The sequence below is a fragment of the Lonchura striata genome, chromosome 24 (assembly GCF_046129695.1).
Source record: "Lonchura striata isolate bLonStr1 chromosome 24, bLonStr1.mat, whole genome shotgun sequence".
NCBI classification, from domain to species: Eukaryota; Metazoa; Chordata; class Aves; order Passeriformes; family Estrildidae; genus Lonchura; species Lonchura striata.
Window position 1 is genome coordinate 1,702,043 of NC_134626.1, and position 25,656 is coordinate 1,727,698.

At 41.5% G+C, this 25,656-nt stretch overlaps 1 protein-coding gene across 2 annotated transcripts in view; it reads left to right on the forward strand.

Annotated features, from left to right (window-relative positions):
- PEX14 (peroxisomal biogenesis factor 14) overlaps positions 1 to 25,656 on the forward strand; it is a 68,592-nt gene that overhangs the window by 23,314 nt on the left and 19,622 nt on the right. For both annotated transcript variants that reach the window (XM_021529830.2, XM_021529829.1), the window contains exon 3: positions 8,971 to 9,055. In XM_021529830.2, coding sequence (XP_021385505.1) covers positions 8,971 to 9,055 — 85 coding nt within the window. The remainder of the gene's footprint in view (positions 1 to 8,970; positions 9,056 to 25,656) is intronic.

Consider the following 25,656-nt stretch of genomic DNA (forward strand, 5'->3'; position numbering starts at 1 on the left):
GAGTCTTTTCAGTCTAAAACATCTTTATAGCTTCTTCTGCAGATGGGTTCTACTTTTGATCCTCTTGGACTAATTCTAAACCACTGTATTACTGGTTTTGTCCAGTCCCTTGACTGTGGAATTAGAAGGATCTGAAAAAGTGTGAACAGTGCTCCTGTTCTGGTGCATCTCTTTTTGATTCAGCCTTCTGGAGTCTCCCATTCAATGTGATTTTAAGTACTCGGCACAATTGTTAGGTGTGACACAGACTTCTATCCTCACATCACTCTCCAGCTCCCTATCATGTGAATGAACGTCCTGCAGTCCTTGTCTGCCCTGCAGTTAAAAGAATGAAAATGAAATAAATTACAGCTTCATTGGTTTTACATTCTACACATGTGAAGGGAGCAGGGTGAGAGGGATTTCTTTTGAAAGCTGGCTCTGCAGTAATGGCAAGGGGGATAGAGAGAGGAGTGAGGAAGGTGAGAGTTGGGAGCTGCTGTCATCTGCTCCCCTGGAACCTGGATCCCACATTTTTTTCAGTTGTGGAGCCAGAGCCTGGTCCTAGTTCTGCTGTGGTGAGCATCTTGGACACTAGGTTCTGCATTCCTTTGGAGCAACTGAGCTCAAACAGCATTAATTTTACAGCACAGCCCGGTGATCCCTAAGCTTCCTCCGCAAGAAGGGAGAAGCAAGCTGAGGAAATCGGGTGCTGTCACGGAAAGTTATAAAAAGCTGCTTCTCTTCCCTGAGCTTTGCCTGCCTGCGGTCTCTCCTGGGTGCTGTGGGCTCGGTTTGGTGGCCCTGTGGTGGCTCTGGCAGGGGAGCAGCTCTGTCACCTGCGGCGGAGACACAGCTCAGCCAGCCCCTGTGCCACCCTCGGGCACCCGCCGGGCTCGGCGCTGGCGCTGCTGCCCTCCTGGTGTAAACACAACTCCAAATAATTGCTGCCAGTTGGATTGCAGGCGATATCCCCCCGCACCCCCACCCTGCTCATCTCACTGCAATTCCTTCTTTGGTGGTACTGGCGATTGCAGGGAGCTCGCAACTCCAGCTTAGGCACAAGTACAAAAAGGGATTTTTAAAGTTTATTTTCCCTCCGAAAGTGAGATGATTTCTCTTCAATAAAAAGTTAAAATGTTTGAACTCTAGAAAAAAGGTTCATGCTGCTCACTGGTTAAATTTATTATGGCTGCATTATCAGTTTAATACATCTAGTTTGCTCTTCTGCTCATATTTCTTGTAAGATGTTTTTCCAGCATCTATCACTTCCCTGTAACAGTTTTTATTGTGTTAAGCCTGATGTTATGAAGTCTCATTTGGAGGTGTATTTCTGAAGTAAAAAAATACATATCTAGCACATTTTCTCGGCAAATTAAAATAGTTATTGTATGTTTCTTTTAATGTATGTGTAGGAGTTTCTGGTTCTTTTTAGACTTATGCGTGTAAGTTTAGCTTGAATATTATTCCTCTTAAAAAGACAGGAATTTTGTCAAGATCTCCACTGTGTTCTCAGTTGAATTATATAAAACTGAAGATGACAGATATTTCACTTTGAAAGGTGACTACTACACAGATGAAGTTGCTACTTTTCATAAGGGTTTTTACTCCATATATCAATGTGTTTTAAGAGAGACTTGGGTCAATAATACCATGCTTTAGAATTCCCTAAATACATATTTACACAATAGACCTTAAAATATATTAGTCTATCATGTCAGCTCCTGTACAATTCTATCTGGGATGTTTTATGTCCTTAACATATGATACAATAAAACTTTATTTTATATAGCATTTTTCATACAAATTGTATCCTAAAATGTATTGTGGGGTTAAATGAGACTTTCACAAGGTTAAAATTAAAGAAGCTGAAGGGTGCAGGAAAATGAAGGGCTTTGCCTGGGACAGATGTATTTAATTGACCAAAGGGAACCTGAGCGGAGAATACTCCGAGCTGAGAGCGGGTAAGCGTGATTGGAGCTGCAGAGCAGGATCCCTGGAAGTGCTGAGGTTATGTGAGGAAAGGCTTATTCCGTGTGAATGAAGGAGGTGGAAAGGTCACGCCTTCAGGAGCAGCTGGAGGAAGTGTGGAGTAGCTCCTGAACAAAGAAGTTGAAAGCAGGGGCTGCGTGGAGTCACTTCTTTGTGGTGGGAGCAGCAGAAGGGATGAGGGGAGAGTGCTGCAGGGGAGGAAGGCAGGCGAGAGCGCGGTGTGCCAGCTGAGCTGCGGGGCGGACGGGTGGCACCGGGGTGGCAGAACACCGGGGATCTCAGCTGCTCCATCGCCGCTCGCTCCAGCCTGGCCCCGCCGCTCCGCAGGCACAACACACTGACAGCTCACATGCGCTTTTTTCCTGGCTTTTATAATTTTCTTAACATTTTTTTTTTTTTTGGTCACCCTATTCATGTAAATTAAGTAAGGCTTTTTTGTATGTGATAATTATAGATAAATGTATTTAAAGTAGATCAGGATTTTGTAGTCCTCGGGAAAAGAGGAAGAGCAATTTTTCCCCCCGTCCCTGTCATGTGTTCGTTTTAATGAGCAATTTTAAAAAATTGAAAATAAAAGAGGAAAATGAATAGGTGTTGAACCAGCCTGTGATATGTAAATGCCAACTAGTAATTACCTAAAACCTCAATTTTCTTTCTGTTTCATCTTGCAAAACATTTCATTTCCACTGAGTGAAAACACTTAATTTGGGGCTCTGACGGCGGGAGCGCGGCGGCGGCAGCGCCGCCAGGGGGCGCGCGGGGTCCGTGAGGGAGCCCCGGGGCCGTGAGGGAGACCCGGGGGTCGTGAGGGAGCCCCGGGGGTCGTGAGGGAGCCCCGGGGTTGTGAGGGAGCCCCGGGGCCGTGAGGGAGACCCGGGGTCCGTGAGGGAGCCCCGAGGTCCGTGAGGGAGCCCCGGGGCCGTGAGGGAGACCCGGGGTACGTGAGGGAGCCCCGGGGCCGTGAGGGAGCCCCGGGTCCGTGAGGGAGCCCCGGGGCCGTGAGGGAGCCCCGGGGTTGTGAGGGAGCCCCGGGTCCGTGAGGGAGCCCCGGGGTCCGTGAGGGAGACCCGGGGGTCGTGAGGGAGCCCCGGGGGTCGTGAGGGAGCCCCGGGGTTGTGAGGGAGCCTCGAGGTCTGTGAGGGAGCCCCGGGGTTGTGAGGGAGCCCCGGGGTCCGTGAGGGAGCCTCGAGGTCCGTGAGGGAGCCCCGGGGTTGTGAGGGAGCCCCGGGGTCCGTGAGGGAGCCTCGAGGTCCGTGAGGGAGCCCCGGGGCCGTGAGGGAGCCTCGAGGTCCGTGAGGGAGCCCCGGGGTTGTGCGGGAGCCCCGGGGCCGTGCGGGAGCCCCGGGGTCGTGAGGGAGCCCCGGGGCCGTGCGGGAGCCCCGGGGTCGTGAGGGAGCCCCGGGGCCGTGAGGGAGCCCCGGGTCCGTGAGGGAGCCCCGGGGCCGTGAGGGAGCCCCGGGCCGCGGGCTCTCGCCTCACAGGGTCGGCTCGGAAAGATCTCCGGGCCCATGGAGTGCAGCCTGGCACCCAGCACTGCCCTGTCAGCTACGCCAGAGCACTGAGAGCCGCGTCCGGGCTTCCCCTGACCGCCTCTCTGGGCAGCGCCTTCCAATGTCCAATCACCCTGTGAGCAAATTCTTGCTGGTGTCCAGCTGAGCCTCCCCAGATGCAGGTTAAGACTCTACTTTGTCCTGTCGCTTGTTTTCTGGGGGAAGAACCCAAATCCCACCTGGCTACAACCTCCTGACTGAGAGTTGTAGAGAGCAAAAAGCTTCCCCCTGAACCTCGTTTTCTCCAGGCTGAGCAGGACCCATGGCAGGGACACGGCAATAACCAGTTTCCTCACCCTTCATATGGGTGCCACTGACTTAGGTGTCACTCATAGTCCAAGTTCTGAGCACCTAGGATTTCCTCTTTTTTTTTTTTTTTTTTTCCCTTGGTTTGGTGTGTTTTTTGGTTTTGTTTTTTTTTTGTTTTGTTTTTTTTCAAATTTTATTTTACTTTTTTTGGTTGGTTTTTTCATGTTTATTTTGTGGCTATTTTTAGTTGGTTTTTTTGTGTGTGTGTTTGGTGTTTTGTTTTTTTCTTTTCTTGGCTGCTATTCTGTATTCTGTTAGTTCCAGGTTCTTCATCTCAGTTGTGGCTCAAAAGTGTGTTTCTTCCTCGCCTTTGTTCCCATTAATCTGCTTTTCTTCCTCCCATGAACCTTGCTTTCAACTGTATTTTTTCCCCCTCACTGTTTTACATGAGGGCTTTGCCATTGTTGTTACAGCATTTTTAAACTTTCCTCCATGCAACTTTGAGATTGCCGAACTTTGCAGGTTTCTAGGTTGTATCTCAGCCGAAGTGGTTCCTGGGGTTCTGTACGTTTTCGGGTAGATCTCCGTGCAGTCCCGGGCGCTTTGGAGCCTTCCTCCCCTGCGTGAGCTGCAGTCCATCCCCTCACAAACGCGGTGTTCGGTGCGAGGACAGCGCGGACAGGGCTCGTCCCGGAACGGGAGCAGCGCTGGTGCCCGGGAGCGTGGCTGGGGCGCCGAGCGCTGCCTCCTTACTGAGATATACGGCTTCATAATTAGCCCCTTGCATTTTTCCCGAGTGCTGGCATCAGCGTTCTATGATGTGTTTCCCTGATTAACAGCTGCTTTGCAACTATTTCCGTGTGCCACTGATAACCATATTTGTCAAGTTAGTCCTGGCAGGGCACTGATTTCTTACTAAAACACAGCGTTTCTGTTGCAAGGGGTTTTCTTGTTCACCGTTGTGCCAGGCTTTTAAGTCAGCCCTTGTTAAAACGTAAGTTGGCTTCATCCTGATGCTTGTTAACAGGATTCTGGGTATCTCCTTTAGAGTAGGAGTGCAGAAACCTTTCACAGACAATTTAATCTTCCAAGCCTTGCAAACATACAGCCGTACACTGAGGGGGTGTTGCTGTAGGCTAATATATTGATCAGTTCCATTTGCCCTATAGCTGTGGCCTTCTGCTCTGGCTGAAATAGGTTGAGTGTTTGTTGATACTGCCATATTATTATTTTTTAATACACTGGGAAAAAATTAATTCCAACTTCTTTTACATACGTCATGTATATTGCCAGTGTTGATTGCTTCCGCACATGTAATGTAAACTGTCTGTGCATAGTTCATGGCCTGGGCCGCCTCTCCTTAATGAAAAGAAGTGTTGCTTTTAAACAGATACAGATCCACTCAGAAAGACAAAATACCATCCCTTGCAACGTATAATTCAGACCCAACCTTTACATCACAGGTCATCTCAAAGTCTCAGTCTATCAACAAATGCTGTTTAGTAATAACCTACAGAGGGTTCCCAGTATTAGGAAATCTATTAGAGCTCTTACAGGCTGCGCTCCTGGTGGCTTTTGAGTCTGTTTTCCATGTGGAACTCTCTTACCAAATCCTTTGTAACTTTTATTGGTAAAGATCTTTTACATTTCTGTTATTTTGGTTTTTATTTGAGTTGGTAGAGAATAGCCATTTGCCACAGTATTTTAAATTTCGTGGTTTATCTTTTTAATGCAAGCAACTGATAAAGTAGCTTAGATTGCTTTATTGGAAACCCTGCAGCTTTGAGCACAATAAGAAATAAGGCTGTCTTTATCTTCCCCATTAACATAAAAGGGAGGGGAATTCGGAATGAAGGGCCTTGGCTGCTAAGTTAATGTCCAAGTGCTATGCTTTGGCCCAGAATTTTGCCAGCCCTCTGCTCTTCTATAGCATCTGCAATAAACTTCCAGACTTCATTTTATATTTTTGACATTGAAGTAGAATATTTGGCCTGAATTTATGTCATTTGTCCAGTTGCAAATATAATCTATGAATAGTGACATTGATCTTTTAATTGGAAAATCAAACTGTAGGACATGACCTACTGCAGGATTCCACCCATCTCTTCCCAGTCAGAAAGATGTCTTTGTGGATCCTATCGCTGCAGGAGAGGTGATAGTGGGAAAGCAAGTTTATGGGATTGACTGGCTTTTTAAAAACCAAATACACTTTCTTTCTTTACTACAACTACCCGATCCATTAGATAAAGCCAGTCTGCTCGACAGTGCATGCTGGCAATCTAAGAATCAACGCAGTGATACAATGCTCATTATTTGGCAGTGTCCTAATATCATAAAAATTTGGAGAAGTGTTACAAATGCTACAGAAATAGTATGGAACAATGTTAGCAGCTGAGTCAGAGTGCTATTTGCCACATGATTTTTTTGGCTGTACATAGGACTGCAAGTCTTCTCATCTTCCTCCTCCTTTTTCTGTTTAAATTATGGAGTGCAGTTGCTCTTGTTTGTGCAAGGAAAATGATCCATAGAAGGTAGGGAAATTCTTGTGTATGTTTGTTGGAAATATTGGCATTTTGACATGGCCAAAATTGCTTCGTAAGTTACTCGTGTATACGAGATAAATTATAAAAATGAAGACATTTCATCTCAGCCTATAGGAACGAATGTTCAGAGGTAAATGCAAACACAGTATGAGAAACATGGGATTACTGGAGGGAGGAATACATGTCCAGGATTCTTTTTATGGAGTTGTTGTTGCTTGTAATTTCATTTTGTTTTAAGATTAAAAAGGCTGTGAATACTGGAGGAAGTAAGGCAGGGGAGAGATAAAACAGAAGTTTATTTTGGACTGAAATTTACTACCAAAATGTTTACATCTTTATAAGGCAAAAATAAGCTTTAATAAAGGGTTAAAATCAATGAAATGTTCACATGATCGTGGTTGAATTAGCACAATGAAAAAGGCTGCTTATTTCTCACAGGTTTTGTAATACTTAAAAATTGATAATTAAATAGAAGAGCTTGCAGAACTGCAAGTCTGCAGGCCGTTTGTGTCTATATCACTAAATGTGGGAGGGAGTGTTAAGGAGTATCTGAATACACAAACAAGTAATTATTGTTAGAAGGAGAGTGGCTTTGATATGTTCACGTGTCTGTCGGTCTGCTCATTTGGGCATCTTTCTTATTCAGCATATTATCTTAAGGTTATTAGTTTGGGCGCTTTATATTTCCGCATCTGGCACAGCAATATCAGCACAGTTTAAATCTGCGATTTGCCTGTCACCTGCATTTCAGCTGGAGACAGATCAAGTGCACATAAATGAAGCCAAAGTATACTTTATGTGGGGTGGTTTTTTCCTCTGCTGTTTTGTGGCTCAAAATCACTGAATGGAACTTAAGGAAAAAAAGCAGGAAAACAAGAAAATGACAAGAATTAAAAATACCCCATTCATTTTATCCTCCCAACTTTGAAGTGTGCTGGGACTTTGTCAAATTCCCGTTAAAATAAATATGTCAATTTCATCTCTCTTCCAAATTCATTTATCATGCTTTTTTAAAAGGTGTTTTCTGCTTTACCTGATGTTTAAATTGGATTCGCTCGTTTATGCTGTTCTTTGCTGTATCCCCCATGTTTTTCTTAAATGAATTAGTAATGACAGCGTACTCCATCATACCCTCTCTACAGCCACTTTAAGGGAAGCCTGGTGATCTAAACCTTTTAACCTATTAAAGATGATTTTCCCCAATTGAATCAGACCCACCACAGGTGTAATAACTAATCATTTAAACTACACCTGCTATTATGTATTTTTAAGCCATTATGCATGTTGGATAGATGATAATTCATGTTTATTGCATTGTCCAATGGATCCGTTTTGCCTACACTAGCCTGATTAATGTATTTAAAGAAATAAGAGATGCAATTTAAAAGAAAAAAACATTGATGGAATGCACTGAGGAGTACATTGAAAGTGCCATTAAACCCATCAGAACTTTGCTCTCTGACCAGAAATGCATATTCCAAGTGTTTGATTCAAACACAAAGTGAAACTTAGTGATTTCAGGAGTGATGCTGTATTTTCCCTTCTTTTTCTGCTGTCAAAGTTTTGGAAACCTTTTTGGAACTGAATTCCAGAAACTGTATTTTAAGGTAAACTCCTAAAGACCTGAATAACATGGGTCTAGCATATTAGGATGGTTAATTTTAGCACTAGAGAAGGGAAGTAATCTCTTCCACTAGTTCACATGGATGTGCTGTTAGCACATTATTCCTCATGATGCCACAATCAGAACAGATGTTTTTGCATAAAAGTGGAGGGAATCACTGGTGCAGTAACATGTGATAACATGTATAACAATATAGGGAAGTATGTGGGAAATGGAACTACCATATGAATAAAAAATTGAACACCTTTCACTGGCACACGGAAATGTAAACATCTCGTGCTGTTGTTGTTGATGCCATGACTATTATCCCAGACTTTACCCTTTGCTTGTATAAATGCTCTGTTTTAGGTGCTCTGTCACCTCAAAGAAGGATGTAGAAGTCAGTTTGTAGACAGAAGTCATCTGTGGCTTTTGCTGGTGTGCAATATAAATTTAACTACTTGCCTACCCATTTGTGTCATTCCAAGTGACTTTTTTGATTGTTATTATGTGATCCAAAACATGTGAAGTCGCTTACTCTCTAGTCATGAGAAGCTGAGGTTTATTCATTGCTTTCAATAAATTAGAATGATGGCAGAAAAGGCCTTAATCTCTTAGAATCTGCAGGGAGCTTTAAGTCAGATAGAAGGGGAGTAGTCTTACAATAAGCCAACTGTTACAGATCACATGCACTAACTCAAGGCTAGCTTTAACTACAGGAGTCAACATAGGTAAGAAGATCACAATGTAAATTACAGAAACACGTAATAATCTTAAAGGAGTTTTTTGTACAGGTAGAGCTGCTCCCAAAGTAATTAAACAAGAAACTTCTAGGCTAAAGACCATAACTGTGCTGTCTGTTTAGAGTTAAACCACAAACTCTGATACTTGTTGAGCCATTTCTGGAAGTTGGTGTTGTCTCCAGACCATCTCATGTGATGGATGTGTTGTCTTACCTTGCAGTCCACAGTGCTTAATATAAAATAGGGATTTGACCATACCTAACTTTGATCTTTTCTCTCTTCTTTTTCTCCAATCCTCCTACCTTCCTCAGATTGTGACAGCAGTGAAATTTTTACAGAATCCACGGGTCCGCCAAAGTCCTCTTGCAACCAGAAGAGCATTCCTGAAGAAGAAAGGTATGAACTCTTTAGGTTGTGATCTCAGTGATAATGAGGGACCTTGAAGTAGTGTAAAGTCAAAACGTATTGCTGTGGAATATTAGATGTTATGGACAAAGCAATTAGTCTGTCTCAAAAGAAGATCTGTGGTTTATAAGAATTATCAGGCTCTTTTCTTCCCAACTGACTAGTGCAATATTTGCACCAGATGTGGAATTGTAGAATACAAAAGACACATGGGAAATTTCTGGTTAACTGTTATCAGATCTTTTCTGCAATGAGGACAGTTCATAGTTGTGGACTAGCTGGTCAGTTCAAACCTTACTGACACGGCATTAGAATGGCCAATCTCTGGGTGAAAAGGTCAAATGTTACCAAAGAGAGCCAGAGAGAGGCAAAGAACCTGGTAAAAGTCAACAAGGTCAGGTTAAGGTCAAACTTTGGGTCAACCTGACTTTCAGACTGAAATGGTAAACTACTGACTGAGTTTAGCCCTTTTCTATAGCAGGGCTAGAACAGATCCTGACAAATCCTATATCATCTTAGTGAGGTGCAGCATACTTTGGTCATTGCCTACAGAGAATTTATTTTACTTTCTGACTCATAGTGGAGCTATCTTTTGTTCCTATTTTATTTCTAAAGTTTTTATTCCACAACTTGCAGTGCATTCCAGGTGATGTTCACTCTATATTTTGCTGCAGTCCTGGGACCACATTGCTTACCACAAGACATAAATAATGACAGTTTTAACTTGAAGTTAATTACATGTGTTGTGGAATACTGTAAGGTGTTGAAATGATACTGAAAATACAAATTCCAAACTTCAGAGGGGAGTGACCCACATACACATTGAAGTCGCAAGTACTTCAAGGTACATCAAATTCTAGAGCTAAAGATCTTGAGCTTTAAAAGTGGGGAAGCCTGTGAAATACGTGTTTTTCTGTTTGGAGTTAGGAGCTGCTGATTGAGATGCCTGAGACCTGAAGTCATGAGATGGAGAGTTCAAGTGTATGCAGCACTTTGCTCGTCTTGAGTAGTGGAGAACCTAGAAGGGAATGGCAGCCTTGTGTTTTGGCAGTGATGTCATGACAAGCAGTTCACGGGCACATCATTTTGAGTGTGATCCTGTTGCTGCTTGTCCTAGTGCCAGTTAGGAGGACATTCCAATCACGTAGGGATGTTGCTTGCCCTGCCCTGCCATCAGGATGACATTAAAATTTGGAGCCTGTTGGTCGCTGTGCGCCATGAGTTTTTCCTTGAAATATGTGGACCTACGGGGAGTAATTAATCATAAAAGCTTGGGGATTTCAACTCTATCATCGAAGCAATGAAGCAAGGGAAAGCTGAGCCTAAAAGCCGTGCTGATTACCCGGGGTAACCTGATACAAAATCTATTGTTGCCGAGAGATCCTTAGCCCCCAGTATATCGTGCAATATTATAACTGCCTGATCTTCTTCTGTGCTGACAATGACCAGTTAGTCCTCATTTTCTCTCTCAACACAGCTGGGTTAGAATTTCATTTGCAGAAGGTATTTAGAGCAATTTAGAGACAAATGTCTCTGGTGTTTGCTCTGCACTTCCCCACCGCAGGCTTCGCTGAACAGTTTTTCGTATCAGGAGCTCCATCTAATCTGTTTAATTTTAATAAATCCCTGACTGGGAGAAGAGGAAGGGTGGAGAGATGGAGGCACAGAGAAACTGTGGCCGGACTAATACTTCTTATGAATTACTTGGCTAATAATTACTAAAGAGCAGAAATGGTTTGGTAGAACTGTTTGTTTGTTCCTGTGTGTTAATTATCCCTCCTTCCCTCTGTGCTAATTATTTTTTTTTCTAAAATTAACCATAGGAGATAGGAAGCAGTAGGGTCCAGTAGTGCCTGTACCCAGCAGCCCATATGGAATGTGGCCTGTGTTCAGTGCTGGCGTGGTGTCTCTGTGGTCTAGCAGATGGAGTCAGCTCTTGAAACATAGATGTTGTGGCTGGTTTAGGCCTGAGTAGATGAGGGACTACAGGGTTTGGTAGGCTGTTCCCTCTATTCTCTGATGTACAGTCCCTGTCATCCCAGTGATAATGTTTATTCCCAGTTGAGGCTGTCTGGTAGAGAGTCCTCATTGCCAGTTGAAAAAGGTCCTGCAAGCCTGACTTGGCTTAAGAAATTTCACTTCTGAGACTCACAGAGGTGGTTCTGCCTAGAATTACAGTATTTTCTTCTTTTTCTGTAAGCATCTCCTTCCTCATAAAGGCCAATCAAATTTTATTTCCTTCTAGTATAGGAGCTGGATTTGGTTTAGTACATTTCAGTGAGATGAGAAATGAAAGTTTCTGCAGGATTATCAGCTGGACTGGATTTGGTGAAACAGTAGTTGTAGAGGCTGAAATCAGGTGTTCCTGGTTCTGTGCAGTTCAGGTGGTGCTGAACTGCTTTCTCTGGCACATGGGGTGATAGAGTGTTGATGACAGTTTGGTGAGTGAGGGGATCCTGGATTTGTAAAAGGGCTTTCAAAAGTCAGATGAGATTTCTCTGTTGTCTTAAGCACTTTTAAACTCCCATATACAGAGGCATTAATGAGAAACATGAAGTTATTAGAATCATTTATCATTTTCTTTGAAGCTTACACTGGCATTTTGTGTAATTTATGACATTTCCTCCTTTTTATCATGAACTTCTTCAGATGAAGGGAAAAACAGCTGTTTCCCCTCAAAGTATCTGAAAGAAAAGAAAGAAAAAAAAGATGCTGTTTGTTTTTTGTCCAACTCGCTGATTCTGCTGATGACATGCCACAGAATCAGCGGCGCCTTGGGAGTAATTAGACAGCATGTGGGGCTTAAACCCTTGTGGAAATGTGTCTGTCATTTAACTGTTGTGCCTCAGATGTCCTGCACTGCTCAGTTACCCATCCGGTAACTCGTGTGGCTTGTTAATTTTGTGTGCTCTGAATCTCTTTAAGTTCTGGCAAGACAGAGAGAGGGGGTGGAAATGCACTATACATGGGAAGCACTGTTTTCAGGGTGCTGGGTTTTTGGGGCAGAGAAGGGGAAAACTGTGAGGTTACAGACTTGTGTCATCTTGGATGAAGAACTGTTTTCTTAGTTGCTTGTTCTCTTCATCTGTAGAATGACTCCAGAAATGCCTTTCCAGAGTGGGACTGTGGGAACTCATGAAAGCATATGAGGAGCTCAGAAATAATAGTGATGGAAGAACAGAGGTGCATTAGAGCAAGTTAAAATACAATTGTTGACTTATGTTGGGAAAATGTCCACTCAGAAGGTTTTCTGCAGTCCATCAATGTTCCAGAAAATTTTTCCAGTGTCAAGATGCCACACTATGGTGATTTCTGAAGAGATGGAAAAATTATTTAATTCTACATGCCCTTCCCAGTCAGAGCTCAAAGGCACTTGATCCCCTGGAAATAAATGCTGTCAGCCCCAGAATCTCCAGTAGAAAACTGACTTAATTTTCTTCCTCTTTCTGTAGTCTGCATTCTTGGAAGTTGAACCTGTCTTTTCCCCTTTGTCAAAGAAACCCAAGTGAATCACCTTCAAGACCTGAGGAATGGGGGCACAGCCCACTCTTGGAGGGCTTAAAAAAAGCAAATTCTTCAGCAGATTTCAATTTAACCCTCTTTTATTGCTCCTTTTTTTTTTATAATTTAAGTTCATTTCATGAGGCAGTTTGCATGTCCTTGAATGGAATCTCGTTACCATGAAAGCTTTTTTAGCATTGATTTCATAACAGTCTTAATTTAATAGTGCCGTCATTACTGAGAAGCTCTGAGAGTGAGGCCCCAGCTTTCCAGGTCACTGACCTTTTAATTACAAACCTTGTTCTGATGGCCAGGTTATCGACTGGACAGCTCCCAGCTCCTGCCCCCAGCATGAAGATGAAAATAACTGCCTTTCCTCCTCCACTTCCAGAAAAGGGAGGAAAAGTAACCTCTTGCGTTTCCAAAATTAATTTTCTCCTTCAGCTTTACTTTGTAATTAATTCTTTAACATGTCTCAGTGATGCTCAAACAGTTTTTGCAAGGGCTTTTCTTGAGAAAAAAAAAAATACAATGCAAGCCAATGGAGTCCAGTGCAACTCAGCTGGAAAAATAGAGTTAGTAACCTATGGTGTCAAAATACCTATTTAGGCCAAACTGCTCTGGCTTTCCAAACGTTACTCTTTTCTAGAAAGTACCATGTTTGATGCACAAATGTGGGATTAGACCAGAAGTGTTGACTGTTCAAGGAATGCTAGGTGACTTGTCCTTCTCTTCAAACTTCCTGTCAGGATATGGAATTGAGAGATGGTGAAGAAAAGGAGTAAAGGCTTTATTTCACTCTTGTGCTGGTGTTGGCTTCTCCAGAGTGGCTGGTGTGGGTGATGCTGTGATGGGTTTGTGCTGAAGATGGTGTTGGTAGTACAGAGGTGTTTTAGCTATATCTGAGCAGTGCTTGCACCTAGAGCCAAAGCCTTTTCCACTTCTCACCCCAGCAGGGAGGAGGCTGGAAGTGCACAAGAGTTGAGTCAGCTGACCTCAGCTGACCAAGGGAACAGGTATAATCTGTTCACTGCTTTCAGCCCAAATCCAAAACATAGCCCCATACTAGTTACTATAAAAAACGGTGCACTATCCCAGCCAGACAATTGCACAACTGATTGTGTGAGTGAGGCTTGTCCTGTTTTGTCCTTGCAGCTCAGGTAACTTGTTCTCTAGCTACTGGCACCAATGCTGGCACAGAACTCATCACTTGCACTTGCAAAACTACAAGCAAGACCTGGAATTCAGATACTGATAGCCAAAATTTATTACAAGAATATGCTTCGTGTTTTAAGCTTCTAGTACAAATCAACACATGGCAAGAGAAAGTTCACTAGCATAGATAGAATCAGGGGAGGTACTCTCTGGTTATTTAAGAATGCAGCAGGTGTTCAAGTAGCGTAAAGTAACTCTAACATCTTGTGTAGACTTTCAGAAATGCCTGTAGAGGTTGCATGGAAGTCAGCACGTTCTCATTTTCATGATGCTTTTCATTTCAGGATTTTGGAGCACATTGCACCCATTAAGTATGGAAATTTTGCAGCTAGTTGCATGGAGCATGTTGGATAGTGTTTATAGGGTTATCTATCATTATCAGAATCCTGGTTTGATCTAGATCTCACTGTGCTTCCCACTAAAAAGCATCCACCTCTGAGGTAGACAACAGCAGCTGTTCAACATCACTTTGTGATTTTTAGGAGAGGAAATGAAGAATACTTTATCTAAGTGATCTTGCAGAGGGAGCTTTAGGGATAGAGAATGTAATTACTGAGTAAAAAATTTGCTAAGATTCTTGAAAAGCACCATGGGATATTTAATTACTAAAGAAGGTTGGGCCTCTGTTTATGACTGTGCAAGACAGCTAGTGTGCCTTGTAATATTTTGCTAGGTTAAAGAAAAATATGTCCTACACCTGTCATGCAACCAGTTTGTTCTTTAGGTGCCTCCTATCCAAGCTTTGGCTCTACACAGCCCTGCATAAATGGGGAAATGTGATTGTCTCCCAAAGATCTTATTAGGGAACTTAAGAACGAAGAGTGAGAGAATGAAAGCTGTCATTGCTAACATACTCACACCAGTTCTTATCTAAATCAGCATTAGGGGTAATCACATCCATTTGTGGCACTGCTGTGTTTGCCCAGTGCTGATAATGTTCAACTTACAGATTTCCACTCCTGGAGTATTATAATGCAGAGGAATAGATGTGCTTGTGATCCAGAAATTAGTTCCACCTTTCTGTGTTTTGTATTAGTTGCCTTCCTTTTTCTTCCTGAAAATGATTGAGAATCACTATCCATCTGCTGAGAAGGAGATGTCTTCCTGTCCTGCCACTCTTTTGCATGTGGATCTGTCACCTGCTGTTCAGTACTAGCCTATTCATCATGCTGACTCTTCTCCCCCATCAATTTTGCCACTGGTTGTGGTGTCTGAACTTTACATGAACTTTACGGATTTTCTTGGCTTCTTTGGTGACAAGGAATGTACAGTAGTGCTAACAAAATGTGGTAAACTGTTTGGCCTTAGGACATCCTGGGAATAGGATGTGGTGCTTCTTTGGAGGGTTTTGGAATGTATATAGTTGAAGAAACCCTTCACTATCATTCCTCAAGATTTGCAAGGAAGTTTGGAAAAACGAGTCTGTTTAGTCCCTATACACATGGAGAAATCAGTTTATTGCTTGTCTCTGACTCTTACCCAGTCACTAGTCGTTTATGAGAGGGCAGAAAACCTGACATTGGGTTTGACATAACTGCCCATGTGATGCAGTGTTCAAAGGAAGCCAATCCTTTCTTGGCTTGAAAATTATTGATAAATTGGAACAGACTGGTTTGATGCTTAGGAAGTTGTGCATGCTGCAAAATGCTGTTTGTAAGCTTAATTTTAAGAAATAATTGGAATGTCATGGGTTTAATGATGTCTCTCCACTTGGCTATCTGACAGTAACTATTTAATGTAAAAGAGCCGTTAAAAATGGCTTTGCAAAATTAACTCCTATTGCTCATTGAGTGTATTTTGAGTCATATCTGCCTTGTTTACTGACAAAGCAATGTTTCCATTCCTGGTAGTACTGAAAAAACAATATGATTACAGCAGAGTGAATTGAAGTCTACCTAGAAGATAATGCTAAAATAGTCAATTATATTGCAAGGCCTGAAATGGTTAGCCTTAGTGATGGGCAAAAAAGACCCAGCCTCAAAGTCTGACTTGTAAATTTAAATATTTATTTATAATGTTTTTGAGTGAAAGTAAATGCCAAATCCAAGAGAAATTCACTTCAGTCGTTACAACCTAAGAGCAGGCATGGGAGATCTGAGACATGACTGCTTCCTTGGCTTTGGGTAAATTTCTTATTTGCAGCTTGCCCATCTGTAAAATGGGGTTAATTACCACTTTTGCCTTATTGACTCAGTAAGATTTATGTTAGCTATGTTCATAAAATTCTCTGATATGCTTGTTTCAGAGTTCTTGGTGCTGCTGTATGTGATTTTTGAAGGTACTGTAGTAAAAGCCACACTTTCAGAGAGATTAGGAGTTTACTTCCATCAGCTGTGTATGGGAGGGGAAAGCTGCAAACTTTAGAATGTCAGGATGTCAAGGCTCAGGCAGATTGCGTGCAATCCTAATCCAGCCCTGCAGTTTTGACCTTTGAAGAAAGATTCACCTTGAGATGGTTGAAGAAATCTATGTACGTTTGTATAAAAATATTTCTGTGACAGAAGGAATTTGTTTTTCATGGTTATCCAGCCCAGGGTTTCCCCACAGTCTTCGCAGAACAAGTAAATGAATTCAGCTTCTGACCTGCTCTGAGAATGAACCTGGTATTCTAAGTCTAAGGAGACAGCCTTCTGCCTTGAGACTGAAAAAAAGGAGCGTAGTGAGGATAATCCGTGGTGTTCTGCTGAAATCCATTTCAGACCTAATGATACTTTCCTGCTAGGAAAGGTAAAATAAGTTCCTGTATGAGATAATTCTCTAGGATCTCCTGGACAACATTTCTGTTCTGTTTAAGATTATGTCTTGGGTCCCCTTGAACATGAAATCCTAGTTTGCTTTTCTGCTGCACACTCTTAATTTTCGTTTAGAGTGCAATAATTCTTTTCTTTACTAAGAAGTTAATTCAGTTTTTGTTTCATTCCTTGCTATTCTTTCTCCTGGAGCCTAGTCCAGGGGACTCCACTTTTTCAGGAGCAGAGCAGAGAATTCATTCTCATGAAACCTGAGGCGCTCTGAAGTAAAAGCTGTTGACTTTGTCATAGTGTGCAAATGTGCATTGCTTTTAGCAAGACAATAAAGGGTAAATGGGGTGATCTCTGCTCCTGCAGAGAGGTCAGGTGGTTACATTACACAATCTTCTAGAGCATCTTGCAGCAAATACATGGGTTATATTAAAAGTTGCAATCATATCATTTTTTAAAAGTAAATTGCTGACCTTATGCAGTGGAATCAGCTTTATTGAATTTCGCCAAAAATGCGTTTATAATCCCCCCACCCCTGCATACACATGATATTCATGTCCTTGCGCCCATGTGGAAATGTCCCTTTTTACGGTGATAAAATTAAATTTGTCTTTGTCTCTGCCTTGCCTCACCTTTTAAGATTCCATCCTTTAGAGACACCAGTGGATATCCATACAAGAGAATGAAGATGGGCAATATCCCTGCATGGCTGGCTAGCTGATTGTGAGCCAACTGCCACGGAACAAATAAATAAGCATTTCACATTTAGAGGACAAATAAAGCTGAGGAGAGTACAATATGAGTATTTTTTCTAGGAGTGTTGTGGCCTTAGCATAGGTAAGAATTTATTTTGACTTAGAAGTACCTACACTTTTCTTCTGGATTTTTTCTAATTGCTATGCAATATAAAATGTAAAATCCACTAACAGTTGTTGTGTTACTTGTAGCACTGTGTTACATGCCCTTCTTCAATAATAACTAACCATAAAAATCTCTGAGTTTTGGCCACCTACAGTCTCCTTCCTGAATTCACTTGAGAAAAAGGTGTTATGCAGCATGCTCAAGAATTTAACACACCTATTTCCCATATTTCCATGCCACTTTGCATCTTCAAAGTACTCTACAAATATTAGCTGACAAAGCTTGTGACACCCTTTATGAAATGGCAAGATTATAATATTAATTTAAAGCACTTCAGATTACATTTTTTCTTCATTAGACCTTTAGATTCTTGAAACAGTTTTCAAACTCCACATTTTAGTGGGAAACTGAGGAATTTTAGGTGGGGACACTGAAGCAGATGTATTAACAGTTAGATCTGAGATAATTCTGACTGCCAGACATAGATCTATAAATACAACCAGTGCCAGTGTGATATACTGTATAGAATTTTCAGTAAAATTACTTAAAGCATTTTCATGTTTATCCACCATTCCAACCTCAGCTGCTTTGAGGGTTGGTGGAAGAAATTAAGCTGGTTTTATTCACTAAAATAAACAACTAAGTAAATGAAGGGGCAGATTGGCCTCTGCAATTAGCCTGGATCCCTGCTTGCAGCATCCCCCAGCTTATGTTTTTTATGTAGTGTTTAAAAGACTGTTGCTCAGAGGTACTGAGAAGAATATCAGAATATCATTACTCCTGCTCTTCAAGTAACCAGGAGAATGCAGCTGTTAAACTCAGGATATAAAATGCATGTTTAAAAGATGACTCTGTATGTGTTTAAAAAAGAGAGCGAGAGAGGATTCAAGGGAACCAAAAAATAGCAGGTTCCATTACTGTAATTAAATGGCAGCATTTAACCTATCAGGCCGTTGCGTGTATGTGAGAGACGAGCAGGGAGCTGCATTTGAAATGATCTCTGTCTTCCTTGGGGGATAGAGCAGTTAAATAATTTGTTTGCGAGGTGTGAGTTTAGTGTCGGGTAAAGCAAGTGCTTGTGTGTGTGTCTCGTAAAGCTGGGATAGCTGAGAATGGCATTTAGCAGTGAAAGCCCTGTCAATAGGAGCATGAGCTGCTCGTGCCCATTTGTTGGGTTCTCTGCAGTCAGGGCCTCACCTGCTCCCACATATTTCATCATAAAAGGAGAGCTTTTTTCACACCAGGCCACCTGAGACAGACAGCAGCAGCAGTAAAAGAAAACCAGGGAGGAAATAGAGGAAGGAAAGAATCAGAGTCAGTTTTGTGAGCTTTTTTCCTGTGGTGACTGTAAGGGGTGAGTTGTTGTATGTGGTCATTGCACTTGGTGCTCAGGAGTTGGGGAGCTGTGGCATCCCTGGGGACCAAGGACAAAGCTGCTGCTGGGGGATCTGCCCCTTGGGCAGCACATCAAGCAGTGCCTTCCCCTGCACAGAGCTGTGCCTGTGCCTGGGGTGCTTCCTGGGAGACTCGGGTGCAGAGCACGTGGGGAGAGGGACCTGCTCAGGGCAGCCTTGGCCCTTCCTCATTGACCTCGACTCTGAACAGCCCTGGGGCAGACCTTACGCTGATCTTGGTCCACTTTTGGGCACCCCAGAGAGGAGACACAGTCTTATGTAGTGCTCAGAAGGGAGTGCTCAGAATCTTGCCATTTTTATTCACTCCCTTTTTATTTGTACGGTGATTCATTTCTTGAGGGAGTATTTCCTAGCCCAGGAACTCCAAGAGCTATCCTCATACTTTGAACTGCTTCAGCTGCTTCCCCTACTGATCTGACTTGTGTTATATTGCAGGAATGTGGCTCTAAGTGTTTTTAATGTTCACTCCAGTTTCTGTGTGAATTCTGTATAGCCACTCCCATTTTAATTTTTGTGACGCTTTAGAAGACAACAGACAGTGTTAAAAATACAGATATTTCTGTATTTCCTTAATGAATATTCAACCCTGGTGACTGGATTTTGAGGGCAACACTTGACTAAAAGGAGACCAGGGAAATGCCCTGTACTTTAGCACTTTAGCACCAGTCAAAGCAATGCAGAAATTTGAGTCCTTGATGAGAATTAGAAATCTGAAACTATTTCCATAGATGATCTACAAAAAAAAAAAAAAAAAAGTATAAATACATTATTTGAATAAATTATTTGTTGCAAATGTCTTACCTAAGTAAGTGCATATAAGGCATGTATAGATTCTCAAACCTGTCAGTCTTTGCACATTATGATTGTGCCAGTCTGAAATGTTTTAGAAAAGATACAATATAATATTATTTCTATTTCACAGACGTAGAAACTGAGGCAGATGGAGGTTAAATGGCCTACACAAGGTCAATAGCAAGGCTGGGAATAGAACACAAATGTGTAGAGGCTTTTTATTATACTAATAAGGAAACTCTGGAGGTGTGTTTGGCATGGTAATCGGAACCCCAGAGAACTAGAAGCAGTTAGTATGTTCTGTGCATGTCCCGAGGGAGCAATGATGAAACTCCTTTTCTACCTTACCACTCCAGTTCTCCGTGTGTGGTCACCGTAGTTTTTACACCACTTAACCTCGTTATTTTTAGTATTGTTAGCATTAGTCGTCCTTTGGGCGTTTAATCCAGGCTCTTTAATTTTCTCCAGAGCCCTGAAGAGGCCCTGTGGAAGCCACAAGGGGAGAAAAAATAAGCAATAAACAAACCAAAAGATGAAAAATGATCTTCTGAAACTTCTTCTATTTTGTTGACTTGTCCCCTAATGTTTTTTGTCTTTGTTGTTCTTTCATCATGAAGGACCCTGCTTAAATGTCTAATGTTGGTTTCTTAAAAGTTAATTTACTATTGTTTTTTTCTTCCCCACCCAAGATTAACATCCTGTGTGATGACATAGATGGTTGTTGTCTAAATGGATGTGATGTAACCAACAAAATTGTGTAGGGTGGGTGGAGAAATATTTATATACTTGTGTTAAAAATTACAAAGTAGGTTTGTCTTTTAAACAGAAGGTATTTCAACACTGTTACTGGCAGCATTAGCCTTTAATTTTACAGGTGGCTACCTTTCCAGTAGCATTCAGCAAATATTTTAATGGCATGTAAAAAATTTCTCAAAAACAGAGTAACGAGGAACGAGGGTGATTTATAATCTGTAATGGATTCTTGCTGACATTGTCTTTTTATAATAGTGTAGTAGCATTTCTGTCTTTCTGGGGAAAGTGCAAACCAAATTTACCTGAAACATTTGTACCATAATAATCACATATGTAGCATTTAGATGTAATTTTCTTAATTCAGCTTATCTTCTTAGTGTGATGCTACCTGACTCACAGGTGTCTAACGCTAATTCCATTTTATAGAAATTGAGTTAGAGGAGCTAAGATGCTCTGTGAGGTTGTGAGAAAATACCTGTCAGAAAAATGCATGTGTTCTTGGCCCTCACCCACTGTTGGTCTCTTTACATTTCCATATGTTTTTACATACACACTTCTATATGTTTTTACATTTTCTTAAAATGTGCAGCTATAGCTACAAGTTCTCCATGCCACAGCAGCTTCCTGACAGAGAGAGTGTCCAGTATGCCCTGTCACACTGTTCAGTGCTTCGTTGTGTGTTCTTCAAACACTCAAACTTCATTTATGGACACTTAATATGATTTTTCCTGTGCTAAGTCTGTACAAATGTGTTTGTTTTGTTCTTTTCTAAAGTTTAAAGAGGAAATAAATAGCATTGAGGCAAGTTGCTTTTCACACTGCAGTTCATCTTCGTCTGCAGAGGCTGCTCTGTGACTGGTTTTGTCTAAGGTAGAAAATAGCCAGGTGCTCTTGTAAGTGTGTTTGGGGTAATCAATAATTCCAGAGTAATGCAAGGAAACAGAAATGGTGCATCAGGACAGATTTCCCCATTCTTATAGATAAAACAAAGGCATCTTTCAGATATTCTGAAAAATCTGGTTAAAAAATTTCATATAATGGCTTGAAATTGTTCTTTTACCTGTTTCCTTTCTTTTGAATGCTGATTTGGACAGAAGGAGTGGCAGGTTCTAGAATTGCAAACCAGCCCAGTCCAGTAATCCCAGATCAGCAGTGACTGATCCAGAGTTCCATGTAGGGCTGGGCATCAAGATCAAACCTCATACAGTCTGTGTTTGCCCCTTTCCACTGGGGATGCTTCACTGCTGTAACAAAGGAGCTGGAGTTACAAATGTCTGCTCGGCTGCAAATCCCCCCTGGCCAGCTCCTTCTGGATCAGCACTGGAATTCCTGTGACATGCTGGTTCAAGTTGTTGGAAATACACTTTAAAATTGGTGTTCCGAAGATAGATCAAAACCAAACCTCCTGTATTGCCGGTGTTTTGCCTTACTCGAATTTAAGACCACCTCTGCCTTTCTATTTAGAAGCTCCTAAAGATAATATCACAGATCAAAGAGTAGCCAAAGGCTAATAATTTTGTTATTATTGCTCAACAAGCTGCTTAACAAAATATATTTTGTTCACACAAAATAAATGGATCTGAAGCACAAATGTTTTCTGTCACTGCTGCTATTAAAATATGTGGTAAGCTTTATAAGCTATGGTAGTGCATGGGTTTCTTAAGGGCCGTGTATCAAACTGGGCTGCTTTTGGAAATGAACATATAGAATAAATTAATATTCTTTCACCCTTACAGAATGTTTCATGTTGTAGTTCCCAATTTAATAGGAAATTGCATAGGCCTGATGTGTACTCTGGGCAAGTTACTTTATTTTTGTGTGCAGGGTTTTTCTTTGCAGCCTGTCTTTCCTTCACACTGCTTGTTGGACGCTTTGGGTCTGACTGCCTTCTATGGTCTGCACGGTTCCTGGCACCATACCTGCCCAGTGAATGCCTTTTGGGATCTCTGAGGAGTATTATGATACAAATAATGAGGATCAGGAACCATCACTGTGAGACTTGTTTCTCTGCAGGAATAGCAGCAGGAATTTACAGGTCACAGGTTGGATGTGCTTGGAAATGTACCCGTTTAGTTTACCTAATGCTTGTTTTCTCTGAATGCCTGGTCTTATTTCTAGGGAGTTGTCAGTTGTGGTAACGAATCATGACAGCACTATAGTTACTGGAGTAGTGTCTCTGCCATTAGCTGGATTTTTTGCTCTCTAAGGACTTCTTTTAAACATATGTCAGAGCCCTGGTTATGTACTATTCTTGATAAGCTACCTTGGAATCCTGGCATAGTCTTCAAAGCCTTCAAACCCCAAGTAGATACTAATTTGAAATAATTTCAAATAGGCAGAGGTTTTAGTTCTTATGTAGTGTTCTCAGATCATGAACTCGCTGAACGTTTGTCCTGTGTTCCTGTGTGGCAGCACTGGCTTCCAGCTTAGTCACACATGTTGTGTGTCCAGCCCCAGCCATGCAGCAGGCAAGTGGACATAATCTGCAGTGTCCACTCAAAGGAGGCTTTCCATCAGGTACTCTGCTTATGCTGGTGTGATAATAGGAAGGAAAAGCTGGAGGCAAGAGACCTAAAAATAAAAATAGCACCATCACCAATGATGAGAAAATAAAACTCCTTCAATTTCTAGGAGATTTTTATTTATGTTACAGAAAGACTTGTTTCTTCTGTCTTTTTTGCTGACCATGGTGTTCTGAGAATGATTCTGTAATAGACAGGTCTTCAGAAGAAGGTATCCAAGTTTGAATTTATTCTGTGTTTTTGTATGTACTTGTTTGGGTAGGAATGTAAATGGACTTTGTAACAAACTTCTGGTTCTGTAATTCAGGTTGGTGAGGACTTCTGGACCTGTCTTGCTTGATTTAGAGTCATGTTACTGTCTCCTTTTTTTTCTCTATTTTGAACTATTTGTGGAGCAAAAGTTATACCTGTTGAATTCTGCCTGAAGATTTGTTGTAGATTAATTCAAGAAAGAGGTGTCCAAATCCTGTTGAGGCTGTGATAGCACTCCATCTGCTGGGACTTTGGCATTGCAGAATCCTGAGCATGAGTCCTATTTTCATCCTGCGTGTTGTTCCTTGAATTCTCCTCTTAGTGCCTTGACCCCTCAAATGTATAGCTTAGTATTGGGAACTTCTACTAAAGGTCTTTCTTGCTTTTTTTCTTCTTCTTTCATTCTTTCTTTTGTTGTTTCTTTCTTATATGGAACAGAGATAACATACTTCATATAAGCAAGGAGCTTACTTTACATTAGAAGAGGAAGACCTGACCTCTCTTGCTGCAAGTGAAACTGTATTTTCCCTGCCTTGAAACTACCAGTGAAATGCATTTTGAACTGACTTATTATGCTGTGATTTATGCTGTGGTATGCTTTGTGATATTACAATGTCCTTTTGCCTTTGTGTTTGATTTTTTTTTCCCCTCTGATAAATTTTACTGGGTATTTACCCAAAATGCCCATAGGAGAGTGAGGCATTCTCCCTGCTGTTTGCTGCCTCAGAGAAGGAATCCCATGTTTTTTTCCCCTCCAATTAACCTCACTGCAATTTCTTTTTTTTTCCCTCCTTGTTTTGAAATACTATTAATATGGGAGATATTTTTAATTAGAAAACTGGAAGAAAATATGTTTCTTATTCATACGTATACACATGGCACACAAATGTGAATGAGTGACCAGAAGCACCTTTTTCATTTTCTATTTTGAACTTCTCATATATATAAAACTGAAAAGAAAAGTTGTAGTACTTGTTCTGTTTCTTCCATTCCAAGACATGCTAAGCAAGTTACTTGTCCTTCTTTATTCAGAGTGAAAATACTTTGATCCAGTTTTCTGAAGACAATACTCATTTCATAAGAATATTTAATCAGTAGAAAATAGAGAGGATTTAGTTTGTTTGTTTAGTATTTAACCAAGTGAATAAGGCAGATTAGGGGAAGGGGGGACACTGGACCCATAAACAAGGTGATATATAATATTTTTTTTCGTTCTCCTTTTAAATAAATACCGATCAGCTTTATGTTCAGAGACAATAGGAGCCGTTGGCTTAAATTTGCAGTTTACTGTATTTATGGCTGTAATATCAAGGTGCTGCCGTCGTAATTTCATGCCCCAATGAGAAGAGCAAGGTCGAAGCAAATGCTTCCATCGGCATCTGCTAACACACTAACTCATAAACAAGGCCCGGCTGGATCAGGTGGCACGGAATAATACAGGCTAATGAAATACAGCACAGCTTTCCATTACTGTTAGTTTTTACAGTGTCGTCATTACGTGTAATTTATGTTTAAAAAATTCAATTTTATACAAGGCTCTGGGAAATAGGGGTCTGCAGGTCACCCGACGACTTTTAACGGCTCTGAGAGTCCTTATTGCACTCTACTGTTCCAACAAAATGTTAATAATAAATAATAATAAAAAAAAATCCTCTTTTACTTTTTCTCTGGTTTGCATATCTTGCTCTGTCTTTAATTACAAGTGGCTAAGGAGAGTTTGGGGCTCTAGATGATGTCAGGAGTTATCCCCTTTGCTGGTGCTCCCAGAGGGGGGTTACTATCTGCTTGCTTTTCTTTTGTCTGTCTATCAATCACCCGGGATCCTGTAAATGGAGTAAACACAGCTGAGGAGAGGGTGATACTTAACAACCTCTCTCCCAAACCCTCACCCTCTGACATTGCCCTCCTCTCCTCCATTACACTTCATTTTATTATAGACTCCAAAAAGCTTAGCTAGGAAGAGAAACTGCTGCTGTATTTATTTATTTATTTATTTACTTATACTTGTTATGCCAAAATACTTTTTATTTTAACCTTTTCATTCCTGGCTGACTCACTGTGTAATTCCTAGCATTGTTCTGTTAGTCTGATTTTCCTTCCTTATTTCAGTGCTGTGCAGATGAGGTTAGAGCACCTTATCAGTTCTGATTGCTGCTTAGTCACCCTGATGGGTTAAAGTGTATCATGTTTCTGAAAGATTGCACTTGCATAATTAACAGTCTTGTAGATGAATAGAGCTGTAAGAATTCAAAGCTCTTTCAGCAACTTTTCAAATTACTTTATTTCTGAATTTCTCAGCCTGACAGTTGAGACCAGTCCATGTTCCTTTGATGTGTGGGTTCCTTTACTAAAGTTTCAGTTGGAAGTGCAGTAGCAGGATTACATTCAAATGCAGTGTCTCAGTGTAAATTGAGGGGAAAAAAATCAGAGTGATGTTTCTGAAACCTTAGGTTTTGTTCAAATACTGGGTTGGGCTCAACCTCGTGAATGACTGTGTGTGAAAGAAAACGGATCAGGAGACTTTGCCTTTTTGACCTTCT